Consider the following 23695-nt stretch of genomic DNA (forward strand, 5'->3'; position numbering starts at 1 on the left):
GTTCGGCCCATCGAGTCTGCACCAACGCATGAAAAACACCTGACCTGTCCACCTAATCCCATTTGCCAGCACTTGGCCCATAGCCTTGAATGTTATGACATGTCAAGAGCTCATCCATGTACTTTTTAAAGGATGTGAGGCAACCCACCTCTGCTACCATCCCAGGCAGTGCAATCCAGACCGTCACCGCCTTAGAACATAGAACAGTACAGCACAGAACAGGCCCTTCGGCCCTCGATGTTGTGCCGAGCAATGATCACCCTACCCAAACCCATGCATCCACCCTATACCTGTAACCCAACAACTCCCCCCTTAACCTTACTATTAGGACACTACGGGCAATTTAGCATGGCCAATCCACCTAACCCGCACATCTTTGGACTGTGGGAGGAAACCGGAGCACCCGGAGGAAACCCACGCACACACGGGGAGGACGTGCAGACTCCACACAGACAGTGACCCGCCTTCTGGGTAAAAAAGTTTTCTTCAAATCTCCCTTAAATCTCCGTCCCTCACCTTGAACTTGTGTCCCCCCCCCGTAACTGACCCTTCAACTAAGGGGAAGAGCTGCTCCCTATCCACCCTATCCATGCCCCTCATCATCTTGTACACCTCAATCAGGTCGCCCCTCCGTCTTCTCTGTTCCAGTAAAAACAACCCAAGCCTATCCAGCCTCTTTTCATAAGTAAGTTAAATGTTCCATCCCAGTCAACATCCTGGTGAATCGCCTCTGCACTCCCTCCAGTGCAATCACATCCTTCCTATGATGTAGCAACCAGAATTGCACACATTTCTCCAGCTGTAACCTCACCAAAGTTCAATACAACTCCAACATCACCTCCCTGCCTTTGTAATCTATGCCTCGATTGATAACGGCAAGTGTCCCATATACCTTTTTCACCACCCTATTAACCTGGCCTTCTGTCTTCAGAGATCTATGGCAAACACTCCAAGATCCCTTTGTTCCTCAGAACTCCCCAGTGTCAGGTCATTCATTGAATACTTCCTTGTTGCATTACTCCTTCCAAAGTGTATCACCTCACACTTTTCAGGGTTAAGTTCCATCTGCCACTTTTCTGCCCATTTGTCCATCCCATCTATATCTTCCTGTAACCCAAGACACTCAACCTCACTGTTAACCACCCAGTCAATCTTTGTGTCATCTGCAAACTTACTGATCCTACCCCCACATAGTCATCCATATTGTTTATATAAATAACAAACATTAGGGAATCCAGCACAGATTCCTGTGGTACACCCCTGGACACTGGCTTCCAGTCACTAAAGCAGCCGTCTGTCATCACCCTCTCTCCTACAGCTAAGCTAATTTTGAATCCACCTTCGCAAGTTATCCTGTATCCTATGTGCATTGCCTTCTTTATAAGTCTCCCATGTGGGACCTTGTCAAAGGCTTTACTGAAATCCATGTAAACTACATCAACTGCACGACTGTCATTTACATCCCATGTCACATGTTCAAAAAATTCAAATTTGTTAGACATGACCTCCCTCTGACAAAGCCTTGCTGACTATTCCTGATCAAACCTTGCCTCTCCAAGTGGAGATAGATTCTCTAATTCAGAACATTCTCCAATAATTTCCCTACCACTCACATGAGACTCACTAGTCTGGAGTTCCCTATTAATCTGGAGTTCCCTGGCTTAACTCTACAATCTGGTCAAATTTTGGTCAAAGCAACTGCAATCACCTCCCAAGGCATCCTGGGACACAATTTATCTGGACCTGTCCACTTTTAAGCCTGCCAACACCTCCAATACCATGTCACTCCCTATGACAATTTGCTCAAAAGCCTCACAGTTAATCTCCCTGAGTTCCATATTTACCACCTCATTCCCTTGGGTGAAGAAAGATGTAAAGTATTTGTTCCATGTCCTCTGGCTCCTCTCACAGATTTTCCCCGTGGTCCCTAATGTGCCTTACTCTTTCTCTGGTTATCCTCTTCCCATTGATATACTTACAGAATATTTATAACTTATATCTGAACCAAGGGGACACCAATATCCTGGGAGGGAAATTTGCTACCAGCTCTTTGGGGAGGTTTAAACTAATTTGGCAGAGTGATGGGAAACTGATTTGTAGTCCACGGGATAGTGTTGCTGGAGTTCAGGAAGTTGAGGGTAGTGCAGTACTGAGGAAGGTACCAAGGTCACAAGAGTAGGCCTGCAGGTGGTTTGAAGTGTGTCTACTTCAATGCGAGGAGCATCAGGAATAAGGTTGGTGAGCTGGAAGCATGGATTGGTACCTGGGACTACGATGTTGTGGCCATTCCGGAGATGTGGATAGAACAGGGGCAGGAATAGTTGTTGGAGGTTCCGGGGTTCAGATGTTTCAGTAAGATTAGGGAAGGTCGTAAAAGAGGTGGAGGAGTAGCATTGTTAATCAAGGACAGTACGTTGGCTGCAGAAAGGCAGTTTGAGGAGGATCTGTCTACTGAGGTAGTGTGGGCTAAAGTTAGAAATAGGAACAGTAAGGAGCAATCACTTTGTTAGGAGTTTTCTATAGGCCCCCAAACAGTAACAGAGATGTGGGGGAAAAGATTGCAATGCAGATTTTGGATCGGTGCGGTAGTCACAGGGTAGTTGTCAGGGGTGACTTTAACTTTCCAAGTATTGATTGGAACCACTATAATTCGAATATTTTGGATGGGGCTGTTTTTATTCAGTGTGTGCAGGAGGGTTTCCTCACACAATATGTGGATAGACCGACAAGAGGCGGGGCACATTGGATTTGGTACTGGGTAATGAACTGGGCAAAGTGTTAGATTTGGTTGTGGGAGAGCACTTTGGAGATAATGACCACAATTCGATGACTTTCACTATGGCAATGGAGAGGGATAGGAACATACGGCAGGGCAAGGTTTATAACTGGGGGAAGGGTAATTACGATGCGATTAGGCAAGAATTGGGGAGCATAAGATGGAAACAGGAACTGTCAGGAATAGAACATAGAACAGTACAGCACAGAACAGGCCCTTCGGCCCTCGATGTTGTGCCGAGCAATGATCACCCTACTCAAACCCACGTATCCACCCTATACCCGTAACCCAACAATCCCCCCATTAACCTTACACTACGGGCAATTTAGCATGGCCAATCCACCTAACCTGCACATCTTTGGACTGTGGGAGGTAACCGGAGCACCCGGAGGAAACCCACGCACACACTGGGAGGACGTGCAGACTCCACACAGACAGTGACCCAGCCGGGAATCAAACCTGGGACCCTGGAGCTGTGAAGCATTTATGCTAACCACCATGCTACCGTGCTGCCCCTAATAGGAACAATTGAGATGTGGAGCTTCTTCAAGGAGCAAATACTGCGTGTCCTTGATATGTATGTCCCTGTCAAGCAGGGAGGAAATGGTCGAGTGAGGGAACCATGGTCTACAAAAGAGGTTGAATGTCTTGTTAAGAGGAATAAGGGGGCTTATGTAAGGATGAGAAAACACGGTTCAGTTAGGGCACTTGAGGGATACAAGATAGCTAGGAAGGAGCTCAAGAAAGGGCTTAGGAGAGCTAGTAGGGGGCATGAGAAGTCCTTGGCGGGTAGGATCAAGGAAAACCCCAAGGCTTTTTCCACTTATGTGAGGAATAAAAGAATGACCAAGGTGAAGTTAGGGCCAGTCAAGGACAGTAGTGGGAACGTGTGCATGGAGTCTGAAGATATGGGAGAGGCCCTAAATGAATACTTTTCTTCAGTGTTCACAAAGGAGAGGGACCATGTTGTTGAGGAGGATAGTGCAATACAGGCTGGAGGAGGTAGATATTTGGAAGGAAGATGTGTTCGAAATTTTGAGAAGCCCGAGGATAGATAAGTCCCCTGGGCCTGATGGGATATATCCTAGGATTCTTTAGGAGGCGAGGGATGAGATTGCAGAGCCTTTGGCTTTGATCTTTATGTCCTCACTGTCTACAGGAATAGTGCCAGAAGACGAGAGAGGCGAATGTTGTCCCCTTGTTCAAGAAAGGGAATAGGTATAACCCTGGGAATTATAGGCTGGTTAGTCTCACTTCGGTCATGGGTAAATTATTGGAAAGGGTCCTGAGGGATAGGATTCATGATCATTTGGAAAGATGCAGCTTAATCCAGGATAGTCAGCACAGAGTTGTGAGGGGTAAGTCTTGCCTCACAAGTTTGATTGTTTTCTTTGAGGAGGTAACTAAGTACATAGATGAAGGTAGAGCAGTTGCTGTTGTATACATGGATTTTAGTAAGGCGTTTGATAAGGTGCCCCATGGTCGGCTCATGCAGAAAGTAAGGAGGTATGGCATAGAGGGAAATTTGGCCGATTGGATCAGTAACTGGCTATCACATAGAAGACAGAGGGTGGTGGTAGATAGTAAATTTTCATCCTGGAGCCCAGTCACCAGCGGTGTACCACAGGGGTCAGTGCAGGGTCCTCTGCTATTTGTGATTTTTATCAATGACTTGGACGATGGAGTTGAAGGTTGGGTCAGTAAATTTGCTGATGACACCAAGATTGGTGGAGTAGTGGATAATTTGGAGGGCTGTTGTAGGCTGCAAAGAGACATTGATAGGATGCATAGCTGGGCTGAAAAGTGTCAATTGGAGTTTAACCCTGATAAGTATGAGGTGATTCATTTTTGTTAGGACAGATTTGAATGCAGATTACGGGGTTAACGGCAGGGTTCTGAAGAATGTGGAGGAGCAGAGAGATCATAGAACAGTACAGCACAGAACAGGCCCTTTGGCCCTCAATGTTGGGCCGAACAATGATCACCCTACTCAAACCCACGTATCCACCCTCTTGGAGTTCATGTCCATAGATTTCTGAAAATTGCCACCCAAATGGATAGAGCCGTGAAGAAAGCCTATAGTGTGTTAGCATTTATTAACAGGGGGATTGAGTTTAAGAGCCGTGAGGTTATGCTGCAACTGTACAAGACCTTGGTTAGACCACATTTGCAGTTCTGGTCACCTCATTATAGGAAGGATGTGGAAGCATTGGAAAGGGTGCAAAGGAGATTTATCAGGATCCTGCCTGGATTGGAGGGTAGGTCTTATGAGGAAAGGTTGAGGGAGCTAGGGCTTTTCTCATTGTAGCGAAGGAGGATGAGAGGTGACTTAATAGAGGTTCCAAAGATGTGCAGGTTAGGTGGATTGGCCATGCTAAATTGCCCTTAGTGTCCAAAATTGCCCTTAGTGTTGGGTGGGGTTACTGGGTTATTGGGATAGGGTGGATGTGTTGAACTTGGGTAGGGTGCTCTTTCCAAGTGCCTGTGCAGACTTGATGGGCTGAATGGCCTCCTTCTGCACTGTAAATTCTATGATAAGATGATGAGAGGGATGGATAGAGTGGACGTTCAGCGACTTTTTCCTTGGGTGGATGCCGCTGTTACAAGGGGGCATAACTATAAGGTTCATGGTGGAAGATACAGGAGGGATGTCAGAGGTAGGTTCTTTACTCACAGAGTGGTTGGGGTGTGGAACGCACTTCCAGCTATGGTAGTGGAGTCGGACACTTGAGGAACTTTCAAGCGGTTATTGGATAGGCATATGGAGTGCGCTAGAATGATTGGGAGTAGGTTGATTTGATCTTAGTTTCAGACTAGTTTGGCACAACATCGTGGGCTGAAGGGCCTGTACTGTGCTGTATAGTTCTATGTTCTATCTAGGGATTTTCCCTACTTTCCCAGCCAGAGCTTTCTTGGATCCCCTCTTTGCTCTCCTAATTGATTTATTAAGTTCCATGCTGCACTTTCTGTACTCCACTGATGCCTCAGTTGCTCTTTGCTCCCCTTGTACTTACCAAAAGCCTCTCTTTTCCATCTCATCATAGCCTGAATTTGTCTGGTCATCCATGGTTCTCTGGGGCTTGTTACTCCTTTCTATAACGCTAGAGGGAACATGTTGGGTCTGTACCCTCTTCATTTCCTTTTTAAACCCCCCCCCCCCAATACTCTTCTCTTGATTTCCCCACAAGTGACTCTTTCCAGTCTACCTTGGGCAAATCCTGCCTTACTTTACGAACCCCCCCGACCCAAAACCTTTTTTTTTTACAACTTGTCTATTTCATTGTCCTTTACAAGTTTAAATTGTACCACGTTGTGGTCATTATCACCAAGATGCACCCCCACCAACACATCAACCACCTGTCCGGCTTCATTCCCCAGAATACGGTCCAGTGTGTGATGTCCCTTGTTGGTTTCTCTACATATTGAGCGAAAAACATCTCCTATATACATTTTAAGACCTTCACTCCATCTAAGCCCTTAACACGATGACTATCCCAATTAATTTTGGGAATGTTGAAATCACCTAATATAATTACCCTATTGTTTTTAAACACCTTTGCGAATTGCGTACATATTTGCTCCTCAATTTCCCGCTGACTATCTGGCGGTCTATAATAAACACCTAGCAACGTGGCTGTCCCCTTTTTATTGCTAAGCGCCACCCACAAAGCTTTATTTTATATCCCCATCCAAGATAAATGCTAACTATTTAAAAACTTTTGGGAAACCTTTTTTCATGTTTCAGCAAATTTGAATACAGGAGATTGTGATTTCAAAAAAGGACTTCCTATATACTGCCAAGCACATCATTAGAAAGTATAATTTCTCAAGAATAATTCAGATATGAGCCTTGGAAAATGGTCTGCACTTTTCATAGATCTGCATGGAAAATGGCGTGCTATGTCCATAGATCTGCATCAAAAATCCTATGACAGTATTTTGAAGAACCTAACATGCTCTCTTGATTCCAAAATATGTTTATACTGTGTACTGTTGTTTCAGTCTGTATTGCAACTAGATTTTATCCTGCAAAAGCAGGGAAATTTGTTAGAAACAATTGCGTGGGATTGGAATATTCCACCATTTTATTATCGTATAAGTTTAACTCCTTTCTTAGTGGCATGGTCAATTTGTGTTGAATTGTGGACAGTTTTAAGATGTTAATTGCGTCAAGTAGGATCATCCATCCAATGGGGGTCCTAAATTATATAATGATTGATGGAAAAAGGAAATTTCACATTTTGTGTCGAACCATATGCTCCCAAGTCTGGGAATTAGGCACACTTTTTGGTAAAGAGTACAAACAACTTTGCTCTACATTTACCTGTGCTGTCTGGGCAGCACGGTAGCATTGTGGATAGCACAATCGCTTCACAGCTCCAGGGTCCCAGGTTCGATTCCGGCTTGGATCACTGTGTGGAGTCTGCACCTCCTCCCCGTGTGTGCGTGGGTTTCCTCCGGGTGCTCCGGTTTCCTCCCACGGTCCAAAGATGTGCAGGTTAGGTGGATTGGCCGGGATAAATTGCCCTTGGGGTCCAAATTGCCCTTAGTGTTAGGTGGGGTTACTGGGTTATTGGGATAGGGGGGGGAGGTATGGGCTTGGGTAGGGTGCTCTTTCCAAGAGCCGGTGCAGACTCGATGGGCCGAATGGCCTCCTTCTTCACTGTAAATTCTATGAATCTATGTACTTTTCCCAGGAAAAGATACTGTGTCTAAACTGGGGACTCATTTTATTGCTACAAGGACCTTTAAGTATAACTGCAACCCCAGTTAACTTTGTAAAGTCAGACATATCATTTCAGAAAGGACCATTAAATTGGGAAAGATTTTCATACCATTGGCTGGAACTGGGTTGATCCTAGGCCCCAGGAACGAAGGGACAATATATTGGCTCCTTTTTTTAACTATATTATGTATTTAAGGCGATTTTATCATAATAGGTGGTGCAATAATGAATTATTTGTCTTATGATCTGTGTACAAGTTTTTAAACGTAATGAAAATGCTATCTAGTTTTAATATCTTTTGTGGTTATTTTGCAGGTTTTGTGGATGCACTTAGATGTTTGCAATGAGCACTGTGGCTGGCATGCCCCAGTGTTTTGGATGCCAATGTATAGGACTCCGTAGAAGTCGGTTTTATCAACAGCGAACGTCATGAGCATAGTGTTCCCAATAGGGTTTGACACAACGGAGACCTCCTATTTGGAAATGGCTGCTGGCTCAGAGTAAGAGATGTTATGGTTGATACATATACTTTTTTATTTTTGAGAATGCTACATTCCCACAATCAAGTTAGCATTATTAACCCACAGTTTATGTTTGTTTAACTGGCCTGTAGAAAATACATCGTGTTGTACTGTGAAAAGCAGGTTTTGTTTTTTTTTAAGAAAGGTTCTTTGTTTTAAGTTTCTGCAACAAATCAATTTTAATTATTTATTCGGTGTGTCAGTTTTTATGCCAGATATTTTCTGTGTCGCTGGTGACTCCTGTCAGATGCTCTCACATTTGCTATGGAGATGGGAAATTGATGAGGCTGAGTAGCCACAAAGTCCTTGTGGATCATAAGGGAAGCATTTCTGCTTCTCATGGCACTTGAGTTGTGAGAAAATTAAATATTAAACTATGGCCTCTTTTGGCTAGTCAATTTCTAGCACCATGGTTCTGCTGTCAGGCTGCAGACATTTTGTTCAGGTGCCCTTGTGGTCTAATATTGTAATCAGATCATGGGAGGAGCTTGACCGTCTTGAAAATCGGCAACGGTTCAATGGTATCCTTCAGGAATGGAGTGGCCTCGACGGCAAGTTGACACGATCTAATGTAAACCCTTCTAATGCATCATTCTTGCTGGTGAAGGGTGTTAAAATTGAGGTCTTCATGCCTGTGATATAAAGTTTGGTCAAGAGGACTCTGACCAATCAAGAAACTTGCCTTCTTTCCAAGTATCTATCAATTGAAATTCCTACCATTGAGTTCTGCACCTATTCTTTGGAGCTTTACAAGGAGCTGTCTATTCTTTGGGATTTAAACCATATTCACCAAATGTTTCATCAAGCATCAACTCTCCCCTACTAGTTATCATTGAGTTCTGGATATGATTAATAACCGCAGAATGGGACCAGTGCAATCACGTGAACTTACTGAGATCACTTTCAGCACACGTTGAGGGTGGTGGGGGGTCATGTTTTAGAGGCCTGGATGATTGTGCGGTCCATGGGTTCTCAACCATTTAGCTTCTGAGACACACATCTGCACCAACACTAACACACACACCACCCTGTTGTAGTTGAGTGGTCTGTTCTGTAGACTGAAACAGCCAGGTCTGTGAGAGAATGTGATCTCACAACACCAAAACATTTTTGATGTTAGGATGGTAAATTATGTTTTTCCACACCCTCAGGTACAGAACAGGGGTCTATCAATGGATCCTACATTTATGGATTTAGAAAAAACATTTGATAAAGTCCCTCATAATTGTTAGCTAAAGTTAAAGCCCATGGAATTGAAGGCAAGTTATTGACCTAGTTAGGAAATTTGCTGTGGGACAGGAGACAGGAAGAATAATGGGCAGATTCTAATTGACAGGATGTGATTAGTGGTGTCCCTTAAGTTTATCTGTTGCAGTTTTATCTAATTTTATCTATGTACTATATTTATTAATGATCCAGATGAAGACATTAAAAAAACACATATCCAAATTTGCAAACAAACACAAAAATAATCAGGATTGTAAGCAGTGTAAATGGAAGGGTAAAATAACTTTGATTGATTAAGGAATTATGACAGTGTGACATATGGATTATATTATGGGGCAAATGTGAGGTTATCCATTTTGGACCTAAATCACAGTACGTTCTAAATGGATAGAAGAGCTACGTTCTAAATGGGTAGAAGAGCTAGAACTAATGGGAAGAGATCTCTGGGTCCAGGTATATACATGTCATGATCATGTATAAAAAATAATCAAAAAGGCTAATAGTTCGATGGCCTTTATATCTAGAGGACTAAAATACAATGGGTAGAAGTCATGTTTCAACTATATAAAGTCCTGACCAGACCTCAGTATTGTGAGCAGCTCTGGGCATCACATCTTAGGAAGAATATACTGACCTGGGAGGACGTGCAGCAAATAAAGCATCATTTGCCGGGTAGATGTATAAGTGTCATACTGTTGTATTCTGCAGTCGTGAATAGTACTATGCAGAAGAACTACACAATCAATTAGTGAGTATAGATTTTATGGAGGAATAATCTATTTTGTTTGTTTATCCTCCTAAATTTTAAAATATTTTCTAATTCTTGTACTGCATTCCAAATTAAAGTATGACACTGTTTAGATGCAGAGTAAAATTTAATTTTGCCTGCCACCGAGTCAATTCTACCATACGAGATTCATGTTGTATTTATATTTGCATGTATATCATGTGACAGGAAGGCAAGTAGTTCAATCGCATATTACTGCCAACAAAGGGAAGAAATGATCAATGTAGTTATACTTTTTTCCGTTCCAACATTTCCTAATGCAGCGATTTTTAAAAAATGTATAACCGTATCATTCCAATCAGTATTACTCTACCTTTTATTGCATAAAGCTGATAGAAAAGTTTGCAGTGGTTTCCTCATGACTTGATGTTTGTGTGGGCTGGCTTGCCAGTTGTTTCATGATCAGTTGAAGTTATTTGAAATGTAATCTTTGGTTTATAAATTTGATCAGCCGTTGTGTGTCCCTTAAATATTTGAATGATAATGCTATTCCAAATGGGAAGCAATTTCCTCTGTCATGGGTGTATCAAAGTTATTAAGCTATTTTCAAATGTGTGGGATGCTACCATATCCTCATCCATGTGGGAAATCTATTGTTCTGAAGTTGTTTACAAAAATAATTTGCGATAATTTTTTAAAAATTTAATGGTGTCATAAGCCGATGTAAACTAAAATACAAATGGTTCCTTCTTGAAATATTGTGGAAACTGTTTATCCTTATTTCTCAAAATACATCATAATTTTCAATACTATTCAATATTCCTGTAGCCACTCTGTTGTAAGGGGAAAAATTCCAGTTTCCCAAGTAGTTGCACACATTCCGGCTATTCTCGTGAAGATTTTCCGCACCCTCTCTGAGGCATTGACATTCTTCCTAATATTTGAGGCTCAGAATTGGGCACAGTACTCCAGCTGATGCCTAACTTCTGATCTGTAAAGATTTAGCATAACTTCTATGCAATTGTAGCCTATATGCTTCTATATATAAACCAAGCGTCATGTATGCTTCTTAATAGATTTATCAATTTCTCCTACCACCTTCAAAGAGTTTTCTGTGTGAAGCCCTGGAGATATATATGTTCCTGAACCCATTGTATCATTTAATTTATGCTGCTACTTGCATTCTTCTTCCCAAAGCATCACTTCAGGCTTCTCTGCATTAGCTTTATCTGCTACATATCTATGCACCAGTCTATGTGCTCCTGAAGTTTTGCAGTATCCTTCTCACTGTTTACCACATTTCTATATATAAGTTTTATGCCATCTACAAACTATGACATTTTCTGTCCTGTATTGATTTGTATCAAGACGAGCAATGGACCAAATGCAGACCCCTGGGGAAGTCACCATCCGGCTAGTCTGAAAAACGTGTGCAACCACTATCCTCTGTTTTCTGTCTCTTCATCAGTTTTGCAACCATGCTGTTATTATTCTTTTAAATTTTGCTAACAAATCCATTTTGTTAAATTTTATGAAACATCTTTTGAAAATACATATACATTCCTGCAATACCTTCATTAACTAGAACCAGAATCTTTAATCTCATGACCTGTATATCTTTGCTCTACTGTTAACATGAAGCCAGGTGATCAGCCCTCATTCAATGAGTGCAAGTGAGCACGCCAGGAGCAGCAACACCAGGTGTACCTCAAAATGAAGTGCAAATCTGGTGAAGCTGCAACACAGGATTTCATGTGTGCTAAATAAGTAACATGTCATCCAACAACAAATGGATCAGATCAAAGCTTTGCTGCCCTGCCACATGCCATCCTGAATGTTGGTGAACAGTTAAAACAACTGAAAGGAGGAGGAGGCCCCACAAAGATTCCCATCCTTCATGATGGTGGAAGGCAGCACATTATTGCAAAATACAAGACTGAAACATTTGTAGGCATCTTCAGCCTGAAGGCGAAGTGGATGGTCCATCTCAGCCTCATCTCGAGCTCTCCAGCATCACAAATGCCAGTCTTTGGTCAATTCGATTTACTCCAGGTGATTTCAAGAAATGGCTGAAGGCACTGGGTACAACAAAAGATTATGGGCCTTGACGAAGTCCCAGCTGGAGTACTGAACACTTGGGCTCCAGAACCAACCACACCCCAAGCCATGCTGTTCTAGTATAGCTACAAATTGGCATCTACCCAATAATGTGGGCAGTTGTCCAGGTATGCCCAATCCACAAAAGAAGGACAAACCCAATCCAGCGAATTACCACTCCCATCAGTCTATTTTCAGTCATCAGCAAAGTGATGGAAGGTGTCATTGAAAGTACTATCTACCAAGCAGACTTATTCAACAATAACCTGCTCACCAGTACACAATTTGTGTCCCTTCCGTACACTCCGCCCTAAATCTCATTACACCTTGTTCCAGACATGAACAAAGAAGCTAAATTCCAAAGATGAAGTGAGCATTACTGCCCTTGGTATCAAGGCAACTTTTGACCAAGTATGGCATTAAAGGAGCCTAGCGAAGCTGAACTCAATAGTAATAAAATGGCAAACTCTCCATAGAGTCATAGTAGCACAAAGGAAGATGTTGTGGGTTATGGAGGCCAATCATCTTAGATCAGAGCAGGAGTTACTCGGAGAAGTATTCAAAGCTCAACCAGCGTGAGCTGCTTCATCACTTTCCTGCCATTTTCTTTTTATTTTTCACATTTTCCAATTAAGGGGCAATTTAGTTCGGCCAATCCACCTATCCTGCACATCTTTGTGGTGGGGTGAGATCCACGCAGACACGGGGATAACGACCTTCCTTCCACCATAAAGTCAGTAGTGGGTATTTTGATGATGATTGCAGTATGAAACATTCCATGCCTGCAAGATCTGGACAATATGCAGGCCTGTGCTGATAAATGGCAAATAACATTTGTACAATGGCCATCTCCAACAAGAGAGAATCTAACCATCTCCCCAAAACAGTCTGGTTAATTGGCACCACCTTCACGGTGGCACCCATCAAATCTCCTTCATCAGCATCTAAACCTTGCACCTGCCATCTAGAGGGTCAAAGGAAGCTGATGCATGGGAACACCTTCACCGTCAAGCCACAGAATATCTTGACTTAGAACCATATCATCATTCCTCCACTGTTGCTGGGTCAAAAAACTGGAACTCTCTTCCTAATAGGATCAAGGGTGTGTATGCCTCACATGGACTGCAATGGTTCAAGAAGATAGCCACCTGCCAGCGTAAGTGCAGTTAGGGTTGGACAGCAAAAGCTGGCCTGATCAATGATTTGCGCAATCAATTAAAAAGGTTTATTGATATTGTCGCTGGACTAGTACTCCAGAGACCCAGGGTAATGCTCTGGGGACATGAGTTTCAATCACCACAGAAGATGGTGGAATTTGAATTTAATTTGTTTTAAATCCAAAATTAAAAGCCTAATGGTGACCACAAAACCATTGTTGATTGTCGTTAAAACCCATCTGGTTCACCAATGCTCTTTGGCGAACAAAATCTGCCATCCTTACCTGGACTGGCCTACATGTGACTTCAGATTCACAACAATGTGGTTGACTCTTAAACACCCTCTGAAATAGCCTGGCAAGCCACTTAGTTGTATCAAACCACTAAAAGGACTCAAAGGAATGAAACCAGCCAGACCATCCGGCACTGACCTAAGCACTGCAAATGACAACGGCAGACTCAGTCCTGTCGACCCTGCAAAGTCCTCCATACTAACATCTGGGGACTTGTGCAAAAATTGGGAGAGCTGTCTCAGACTAGTTGGGAGGCGTTTCTTTGGAAGTCCTCAACATCAACTCTGGACCCACCAGGTCTCATGGCATGTGGTCAATATGGACAAGGAAACCTCCTGATTGCAACATACCTCCCCAGCTGGTGAGTCAATGCTCCCCCATGTTGAACACCACTTGGAGGAAGCATTGAGGGTGCGAGGGGCTCAGAATGTACTCTGGGTGGGGGGGATTTCAATGTCCATTACCAAGAATAGCTTGCTAGTACTACCACTGACCAAGCTGGTTGAGTACTAAAGGACACAGCTGCTAGACTGGGTTTGTGGTGAGGGAACCAATAAGGGAAAACATACTTGACCTCATCTCACCAACCTACCTGCTGCATATGCATCTGTCCATGACAGTATCGGTAGGAATGACCACCATGCAGTTAAATAACGAGTTCAGTAGGGCATGCCAGGTGCAGCACTAGCAGTGAGCTAAGCAATTCCACAGCCAATGTATCATCTAAATTTTGCAGTTCTACCACATCCAGCTGTGAATGGTGTGGACAATTAAACAACTCACTGGAGGAGGTGGCTTCACAAATATCTCCACCTTCAATGATGGGGGAAGCCCAGTATATCAGTGCAAAAGATAAGGCTGAAGCATTTTCTACAATCTTCAGACCGAAGTGCCAAGTGGATGATCCATCTCTGCCTCCTCCAAAGGTCCCCATCATCACAGACACATCTTCAGCCAATTCGATTTACTCCCATTTGATATCAAGAAACAGCTGAAGGCACTGGGTACTGCAAATGCTAAGGACTCTGAGAATATTCCGGCAATAACACTTGTGCTCCAGAACTTGCCGCACCCCGAGCCAAGCCATTCCTATCAACACTGGCATCTACCCAGCAATGTGGAAGTTTTACCCAGTATGTCCTGTACACAAGCAGGACAAGACCACTTGGCCAATTACTGGCCTTTAGTCTATCCTTAATCATCAGTAAAGTGATGGAAGGGGTCATCAACAATGCTATCAAGCAGCATTTGGTGAGCAATAGCCTGCTCACTTATGCTCAGTTTGGGTACCGCCAGGACCACTCAGCTCCTGACTTCATTACATCCTTGGTTCAAACAAACTGTGATGTGGAGATGCCGGCGTTGGACTGGGGTGAGCACAGTAAGAAGTCTTACAACACCAGGTTAAAGTCCAACAGGTTTGTTTCAAACACGAGCTTTCGGAGCACGGCTGAAAGAAGGAGCCGTGCTCCGAAAGCTCGTGTTTGAAACAAACCTGTTGGACTTTAACCTGGTGTTGTAAGACTTCTTACCAAACAAACTGTGACTGCCCTTGAATTCAAGGCTGCATTTGACCGAGTGTGGCATCAAGGAGCCTTAGCAAAATTGGAGTCAATGAAAATTTAAAGGCAAACTTTCTGCTGGTCACACCTAGCACAAAGGAAGATGGTTGTGGTTATTGTAGGTCAGTCTTCTCAGTCCCTAGTGTTTTGTTTTGAATAACATATTGAAACATTTTCAAATATAAATGTCACAAAGAAGAATCAACACAAAGGCCAACCGCGGCAACAGCAGACAACGTAAACCTCCATACACACACCCTGACACCCCCCCCCCCCCCCCCCCCCCCCCCCTTAAACTCAACCTGAACTAGAAAAAAAGATCCCACCCCCTGCCTGGCGCCCATCCAGCCCAACAAAATCTGACTCTGGGCTATCGGGGATGCAAAGGCCAATACAACGGCCTCTCGCCCCTCTCCCTACATGCACTCCTGGATCCTCTGACATTCCAAATATTGCCACCTCTGGACTCAGAGCTACGTTACCTCCAAAATATTTGACATCATATCCGCAAATCCCTTCCAAAACCTCCTCAACCTCTGACATGCCCAAAACATATGGACGTGGTTTGTGCCCCCTCACACCTCCCAAACCTATCCTCTACCCGGGGGCTCTCTCTCTTCAGCAGCTCCCCATATATATCCGAGACCTTGCCCTCTCCTATTTTCTCCTCACACTGGAGTTTGACCTACGTCACCGGGGGTGGCAGCATCGAAAACAAAGGCACTTCATTTCTCAAAGTCCCTCATCTGCAGATACCTGAGCCCATTCCTCTTTGGCAACTGCTTCTCCAGTTCTGCAACTTTCCCTCCAGCAAATAAATCCCTAAAGTATCCTACCCCACCTGCCACGACCCCCGGAACCTCGCACCCAAACCCGCTGAAGCAAGCCTATGATTGTTGCAGATCGGCGCCCACAGAGATGCCTTCCATTCAAAACTGCCGCCGGCACTGGTTCCACGCCCTCGTCGCTGTTAACCACCACTGCGCTCCTCTGGATATTTTTGTAATTTCAATCATCTTCCGCTGCTTCATCAATGACCTTCATAAGGTCAAGAAGTGGGATGTTTGCTGATGATTGAACAATGTTCAGCACCATTCGCCATTCTTCAGATACTAAAGCTGTCCATGTCCAAATGTAACAAAGCCCAAGACAATGTCCAGGCTTGGGCTGACAAGTGGCAAGTAACATTCCTGCCATTCGGACGGGAAATTGGAGCTTGGTCCACAAAAGATCAGCCATGATCTCATTGAATGTAGAGCAGGCTCGAAGGGCCAGATGGCCTACTCCTGCTCCTAGTTCCTATGCTATGTTCATACAAGTGTCAGGCAATGACCATCTAATGACCATCATTAGAGAGAATCTAATAATTGCCCTTTGACAATCAGTGGGATTACCATAGATGAATCCAACACTATCAACATCCTGAGGGTTACCATTGACCACAAACAGAACTCGACTAGCCATATAACTACTGTGGCTACAAGAGCAGGTCAGAGGCGAGGAATCTTGTGGCCAGTCACTCAGCTCCTAACTCCCCAAAGACTGTCCACCATTTGCAAGGCACAGGTCAGGAATGTGTTGGGATACTTGCCTCTTGCTTGAATAAGAGCAGCTCCAACAATATTCAAAGCTTGACCATCCAGGACAAAGTAGCCCACTTGATTGGTTCCCCTTCCACAAACATACACTTGCTCCACCACTGCACATAGTAGCAGCATTATGTATCATCGACAAGGAACTCAGACAGCATTACTTAGGCAGCACGTTCCAAATCCATGACCACTACCATCTAGATGGACAGGCGGAGCAAATATATGGGATCATCACCATTTGGAGGTTCCCCTCCAAGTCACTCATCATCTTGACTTGATTGTCAAAGGCACATTTCTTTTAACAAATCCATTTTGGCTGTTATTTATTCGCCCAAATTTCTCCAAGTGAAAATTAATTTTATCCTAGATTGGGCCTCTGGAACTTTTCCCACCACTGAGGATGTGTTGACAAGTCTGTAATTACTGTGATCAAAGCAAATTACTATGGATTCTGGAATCTGAAACAAAAACAGAAAATACTGGTCAGCAGGTCTGACAGCATCTGTGGAGAGAGAATGGAGCTAATGTTTCAACTCTCGATGACACTTTGTCAAAGACTAGTTGACTTGGTGTAGATGAGATTAAACCTGCAATTTCTCTGGCAATGAATTTACTCAACTGAGACCTCAAGGTAGTGCTTAGCCAGCTTATGTTCGTCTCCTGATATCAAACATTCAAAAAATCCCTTTCTTGATCTTTCCACACTCTCCCAGACTTGTACACTAATATTTATTGGAGTGTGATTTCCAGGCGACATTTGGTGGGATGGCAGGGGTGAAGTTCTGGCCGGGAAACTGGTTTTCCTGAAAAGTTTTTAAAACGTTTTGAGTACCCAATTCATTTTCTTCGAATTAAGGGGCAATTTAGCGTGACCAATCCACCTAGCCTGCACATCTTTGGATGTGAGACTCCACACGGATAGTGACCCAGGGCCGGGATCGAACCCGGGTCCACAGTGCCATGAGGCAGCAGTGCTAGCCACTGTGCCACCGTGCTGCCCTTGGGTTTCCCTAAAAGATGTGGAGTTTTAGCTCGATTGGGTGCGTTCATTTTAAATGAGTTCCCTGCTAGAAGCCAGCATGACTGATGGACTTAACACCTTTTTGGGTGGACAATGCTCCGGAAGGGGCCACAGCTCCTTGTAATAGAGAATGCGAATGGAAGGGTGGGATGGGGTGGGGCGATAGGGGTACTTGTGGATACACTATGGCTTGGAAGTTTGCAGATTATCATGCGGGATAAGAGAGTGGTTGCGGCAGAGATGGGAATTTGGTGACTGTTATGGCCTGTAGAGTGCTAATTGATCATGGAGGTTGGGATCCGATTGTGTGGAGTGGAAAACAGGTTTTCTTGTCGGTGTCAGGAGGAAGCTCTCCTGGTACAGAAGCAGGCCCAAAAAAGTACTTTCTGCAACAGTCCTTACCCCTTTTAACTGTTGGATTTCCTGGGAGTTGGAAAACCAGGTGCCACAGTTAAAAGAAAAAAGATCATATTGTCGGCACAAAGTCTTATTAAAATATTTAAACCAGTGACGTGCATCTTGGGAGAGTGTTGGCAGGAATTATCCACCTGCTTCCTCCATTTAGCGAATGGGTTGGGTGAGGGTTGAGATTCATAACGTTTCAATCTCCCACCTGACTCAAACCCATCTGTTCTTGGCTTAAAATTACCTCCAACTTTCAAAACTGAGACTGACCATGGGTAGTTCTTTGAATGGCGTTCTTGTGTGTTACACCTGATATCTGCTGCGAAGAGTGAGGTGTAAAACTGCAATTGCCATCCTGATAGAGTCATAGAATTATAGAGTCATAGAATTTACAGTGCAGAAGGAGGCCATTTGGCCCATCGAGTCTGCACCGGCCCTTGGAAAGAGCACCCTACAAGCCACGCCTCCACCCTATCCCCGTAACCCAGTAACCCCACTTAACCTTTTTTGGACATTAAGGGCACTTTAGCATGGCCAATCCACCTAACCTGCACATCTTTGGATTGTGGGAGGAAACTGGAGCACCCAGAGGAAACCCACGCAAACACGGGGAGAACGTGCAGACTCCTCCCAGACAGTGACCCAAGCCGAGAATCGAACCTGGGACCCTGGAGCTGTGAAGCAACTGTGCTAACCACTGTGCTACCGCGCTGCCCAGAATTACTGTTCAGAATTAAGTGGCGGTGATCTATTGGTTTGGGTGCACATTACAGCTTTGAATAGAAAACTGTTTTATCTCATTCTCGTGCAATGTCCACTTTTTACGCACTGTAATATATTTTAAAATAAGTGTATGGGTAGATGGGCATAATCAAAGCAAGCCTAAACACAAATGTATGCATAATTTCCTTTCTGAAGAGTGAAAATATTGCTTTATCGGGTAATTCTAGAGTTATGTTATTGAGCCATTCAAGTGCTATTGAAGTAACCTAATTCTTGCAATATTACAACTCAAACATTTAAATCCAGTAGCTGTTTTTCAGACCCAGTCTTTACAAGTTTACAGCTAACAGATTCTGAAATTGAACTCTTTTTTTCTGTAATTTTAGAGTTAATGTCAGAGTTAACTGAATAATAGTGTTACTTACCCTTTTACAAGATTATTTATTTATTCAGTTGAACTTTTTTTTGTCTTAAAATTTGTAATTCAGAGATTGAATACCTATAGGGCAGAAGTAAGTGGTCAATGTAATTTTAGTCCATGCATTGTGGCAGACTTACTGTTGTCATCTTCTCAGTAGATAAGATACTGTTTCCCCAGTCCATTGTCCAGTTCTGCCTGGGTGCCTGCTTGTATTGATTTGCTGAGAATCTTTCAGGTCAGAAGAAAATCACTGTGGCACATGACATGTCAGCATAAAAAATAGGACTACTATTCGATGACATCCACTAGGTGATTGATATGGTCTTTTGATCTGATGTTGATACTTTCTTGTGAATGACCATGGTATTGCTGCTGAATGGAACACCAGCAGTTTATAGGCCTAATTGAGCGAGGAAAGCAGCTGGTTCCTTCCACGGGTCTTTAAAAACAAAACTGATGTTTCTTGATAATGTGTTAAGAAATAGAATTTTAGGAAGAGCATTTTAACTTTCTGTGTTTCAATGTTGATAATAGGGTTACCACATTTGACTGAATGTTTGATACTTTGAATTTTTATCATTCTATTAAATATAGCCTCACCTGAAGATGTAAGTAACTTCATAAGGGGAGAGCAGTGAGTATTAGCTTGTTGCTAAAATCCTTAGAACTATTTGAAAGTCATACAGTTTAGAGACTTGTACTTGATAGGCTGGAGAGATTTTACATTGCGACTTAATGAAAATTAAACAACCAAAGGAAAATAAATAATTTCTATATGAGCAAAACAGTGCTTAAGCTGCAGTGCAATGTTTTTTTAAAAACTTTGTGGACAGGATGTTGTGATAAATCTGAGCTCTGTAACAAACCAACTTGCATTAATGAATGCAATAAACTGTTCTGAGGAAACTCACAAGATGTGGGCGTTTATTGTACATCCCTAATTATAGAGGCCATTAAGATCTGGAGTGACATGTAGACCAGACCAGAAAGGGATGTCCTTCCCTAAAGGACATTAGTAAACCAGCTGGGTTTTTACAACAATCAACAGTGGTTTCATGGTCATTGTTTAAACTTTCGATTCCTGATTTTTAAAATTTAATTCAAATTTGGCATCTGTCATGGTGAGATTTGAACCCGGGTCGCTTCATCTTGCCCTGAGTCTCTGGATTACTTGTCCAGTGATAATGCCACTGCCCCCCAGGGATCCACCGGGCGCTCCAGTTTCCTTCTGCAGTCCAAAGATGTGCAGGTTAGGTGGATTGGCCATGCTAAATTGCCCGTTAGTTTCCAAAAGGTTAGATGGGATTACTGGCTTGCGGGGATAGAGTGGAGGCGTAAGGTGCTCCTTCAAGGGCTGGTGCCAATGCCATGGGCCGAATGGCCTCCTTCTGTACTATAAATTCTATGATTCTATGATAAGGCAGATGTCGTAGGTTTTAAGGAGCGATTTAAGAAAAGAGGTAGAGAGATTTAGAGAGGAAATTCCACAGCTAAAGGCTGTCAGCTGGCACACCTACCTGAGGTAGTAACTTCATGTTTGGGATCATTTCAAATTAGACTTGTCATACGGCCAAACTTTAAATGGTGCTTACGAAGGAACAATATGGTCAAGAGTGCCAAATGCTGTTTTAACAATATGTCATATAATGGGTAAGATAGTGAAAGTAGGAAACCTAAGCTGCTTCTGCACTCACATTTTGCTTAAAAACATTTTGCTTAAAAACATCCTACTCTTGTTTACTGTGGTTATAGTTTTTTAAATTTAGAGTACCCAATTCTTTTTTTTCCAATTAAGGGCCAATTTAGTGTGGCCAATTCACCTGCTACACATCTTTTTGCCTTGTCGGGGTGAGACCTACGCAGAATTGGGGAGAATGTGCAAACACCACACAGACTGACCCAGGGCCAGGATCGAGCCTGGGACCTCGGCACCGTGAAGCTGCGGTGCTAACCACTGTGCCGCCGTGCTGACCTGGGTTATAGTTCTAGAAATTAAACATTTGTTTAATAGAGGCTTTTTAAGCCAAGTTTGGTGTTGGTGAAATGCTTTTTGGAATCCTATAGTCCACGCCTTTTTTTTTTAATAAATGTTTTTATTCAGTTTTCATATTTTATATTGAACAAATTACAAATTGTTAGGAGAGAAAAAGAACAAAAAAAAAACAACAAACAAACACGCAAAAATTAACATACATATTTACAGGTAAGCATCTTCGTAGTAGTAACTGCGCCCGCCCCCCCCCCCCCCCCCCCCCCCCCCCCCCCCAACATGTTTATTTAGTTTGGTTTTGGGCCTTAGCTAGCCATCGAACCCCCGTACCGAACCTGTAGCCCCCCCCCCTCCCGCTACCTTCCCCCGACTATTCTTCCTCTTGTACATTGGCCACAAATAGGTCCCGGAACAGTTGCATGAATGGCTCCCACGTTCTGTGGAAGCCGTCGTCCGACCCTCGGATGGCAAATTTGATTTTCTCCATTTGGAGAGATTCCGAGAGGTCGGACAGCCAGTCCGCAGCTCTGGGCGGTGCTGCTGACCGCCAGCCAAACAGGATTCTACGGCGGGCGATCAGGGAGGCAAAGGCAAGGGCGTCCGCCCTCCTCCCCAGGAATAGATCTGGCTGTTCTGAAACCCCGAAGACCGCCACTATCGGGCATGGCTCCACCCTCACTCCCACCACTTTGGACATAACCTCGAAGAAGGCTGTCCAGTACTCCACGAGTCTGGGGCAAGACCAGAACATGTGGGCGTGGTTGGCCGGGCCTCTTTGGCACCGTTCACATCTGTCTTCCACCTCCGGGAAGAACCTACTCATACGGGTTCTTGTTAAGTGGGCTCTATGTACCACTTTTAGTTGCGTCAGGCTGAGCCTTGCGCACGTGGAGGTGGAGTTGACCCTATGCAGTGCTTCGCTCCAGAGTCCCCACCCTATCTCCATCCCCAGGTCGTCCTCCCATTTCCTTCTTGTTGCGTCCAGTACGGTGTCGTCCCTATCTACCAGTCGGTCATACATGTCACTACAGTTCCCTTTCTCTAGGATACTTGCGTCCAGTAGGTCTTCCAGTAGTGTCTGTCGTGGCGGTTGTGGGTACGTCCTTGTCTCCTTTCGTAGGAAGTTTTTGAGCTGCAGGTACCGTAGCTCGTTCCCCCCAGCTAGCTGAAACTTCTCTGTCAGTTCGTCCAGTGTTGCGATCCTGTCGTCCGTGTATAGGTCCCTGACTGTCAGTGTCCCCCCGTCCTGCCTCCACCTTTTGAAGGTGGCGTCAGTCAGTGCTGGTGTGAACCTATGGTTGTTGCAGATGGGAGCCCTGTTCGACATTTTGGTCAGGCCAAGTTGCTGCCGCAGTTGGTTCCAGGATTGGAGGGTGGCTGTCACCACTGGGCTGCTGGAGTGTTTTTTGGGTGGGGATGGGAGTGCTGCCGTGGCGAGGGCCCGGAGGGAGGTTCCCATGCAGGAGGCCTCCTCCGCACACACCCACTCAGCCTCTGGCTCCTGGATCCATCCCCTTACTCGCTCGGCTGTTGCTGCCCAGTGGTAGAATTGTAGATTCGGGAGGGCTAGCCCTCCCCTGGTTTTTGTTTTTTGTAAGACCTTCTTTGGGATCCTAGCATTTTTACCCCCCCATACGAACGCCATGATGAGTTTGTCCAGCGCTTTGAAAAAGGCCTTGGGGATGTAGATCGGAATGGATCTAAACAGGAAGAGGAACCTGGGCAGTACGTTCATTTTGATCGTCTGAACTCTCCCCGCGAGGGAGAGCGGGAGTGTGTTCCATCTTTGCAGGTCCTTTTTAACTTCCTCCGTCAGGCTGGTGAGGTTCCATTTGTGGATCCCTTTCCAGTCATGGGCTATTTGGATCCCCAGGTAGGGGAATTTTTGTCGGGCTTGATTGAACGGCAGCCCCTTTTGTGCTGCCCCCCCCCCCCCCCCCCTTGCGGGTGTACTGGGAAGATCTCACTTTTGCTCATGTTGAGTTTGTAGCCCGAGAAGGCTCCAAACTCTTTCAGGAGCGCGATGATTCCGTCCATGCTGCTTTGTGGGTCCGAGATATAGAGGAGCAGATCATCCGCATAGAGTGAGACTCTGTGCTCTCTACCTCCCCTTCGGATCCCCCTCCAATTTTTTGCTGCCCTGAGCGCGATTGCTAGCGGTTCAATTGCTAGTGCGAACAGCAGCGGGGACAGTGGGCATCCTTGTCTGGTGCCCCTGTGCAGCTGGAAGTATTGGGAGTTGGTATTGTTGGTCTGTACACTCGCCATGGGTGCGTTGTACAGGAGCTTTACCCAAGCGGTGAACCCTGTTCCAAGCCCGAACCGCTCCAGTACCTCTATGAGGTATTTCCACTCGACTCTGTCGAAGGCCTTTTCTGCGTCCAGGGAGACGATCACCTCTTGTGTTCTCTCCCCGGAGGGGGTCATTATCACGTTCAGCAGGCGCCTGATGTTCGC

General features: G+C 44.4%; 1 protein-coding gene across 10 annotated transcripts in view; it reads left to right on the forward strand.

Annotated features, from left to right (window-relative positions):
- kmt2e (lysine (K)-specific methyltransferase 2E) overlaps positions 1-23695 on the forward strand; it is a 164665-nt gene that overhangs the window by 22026 nt on the left and 118944 nt on the right. For 7 of the 10 annotated variants that reach the window (XR_005462313.1, XM_038811580.1, XM_038811588.1 and 4 more), the window contains exon 1: positions 7815-8002. The exons of 1 other annotated variant lie outside the window; for it this stretch is intronic. Coding sequence is in view for 2 of the 9 variants with exons in the window: in XM_038811585.1 (XP_038667513.1) it covers positions 7932-8002 (71 nt within the window). In the remaining 7 variants the exon portion in view is untranslated. Of the gene's footprint in view, positions 1-7814; positions 8003-23695 lie in introns of those variants that run through there. 2 more of the 10 variants (XM_038811585.1, XM_038811581.1) reach the window with 1 other exon arrangement.

Source organism: Scyliorhinus canicula, chromosome 11 (assembly GCF_902713615.1).
Source record: "Scyliorhinus canicula chromosome 11, sScyCan1.1, whole genome shotgun sequence".
NCBI classification, from domain to species: Eukaryota; Metazoa; Chordata; class Chondrichthyes; order Carcharhiniformes; family Scyliorhinidae; genus Scyliorhinus; species Scyliorhinus canicula.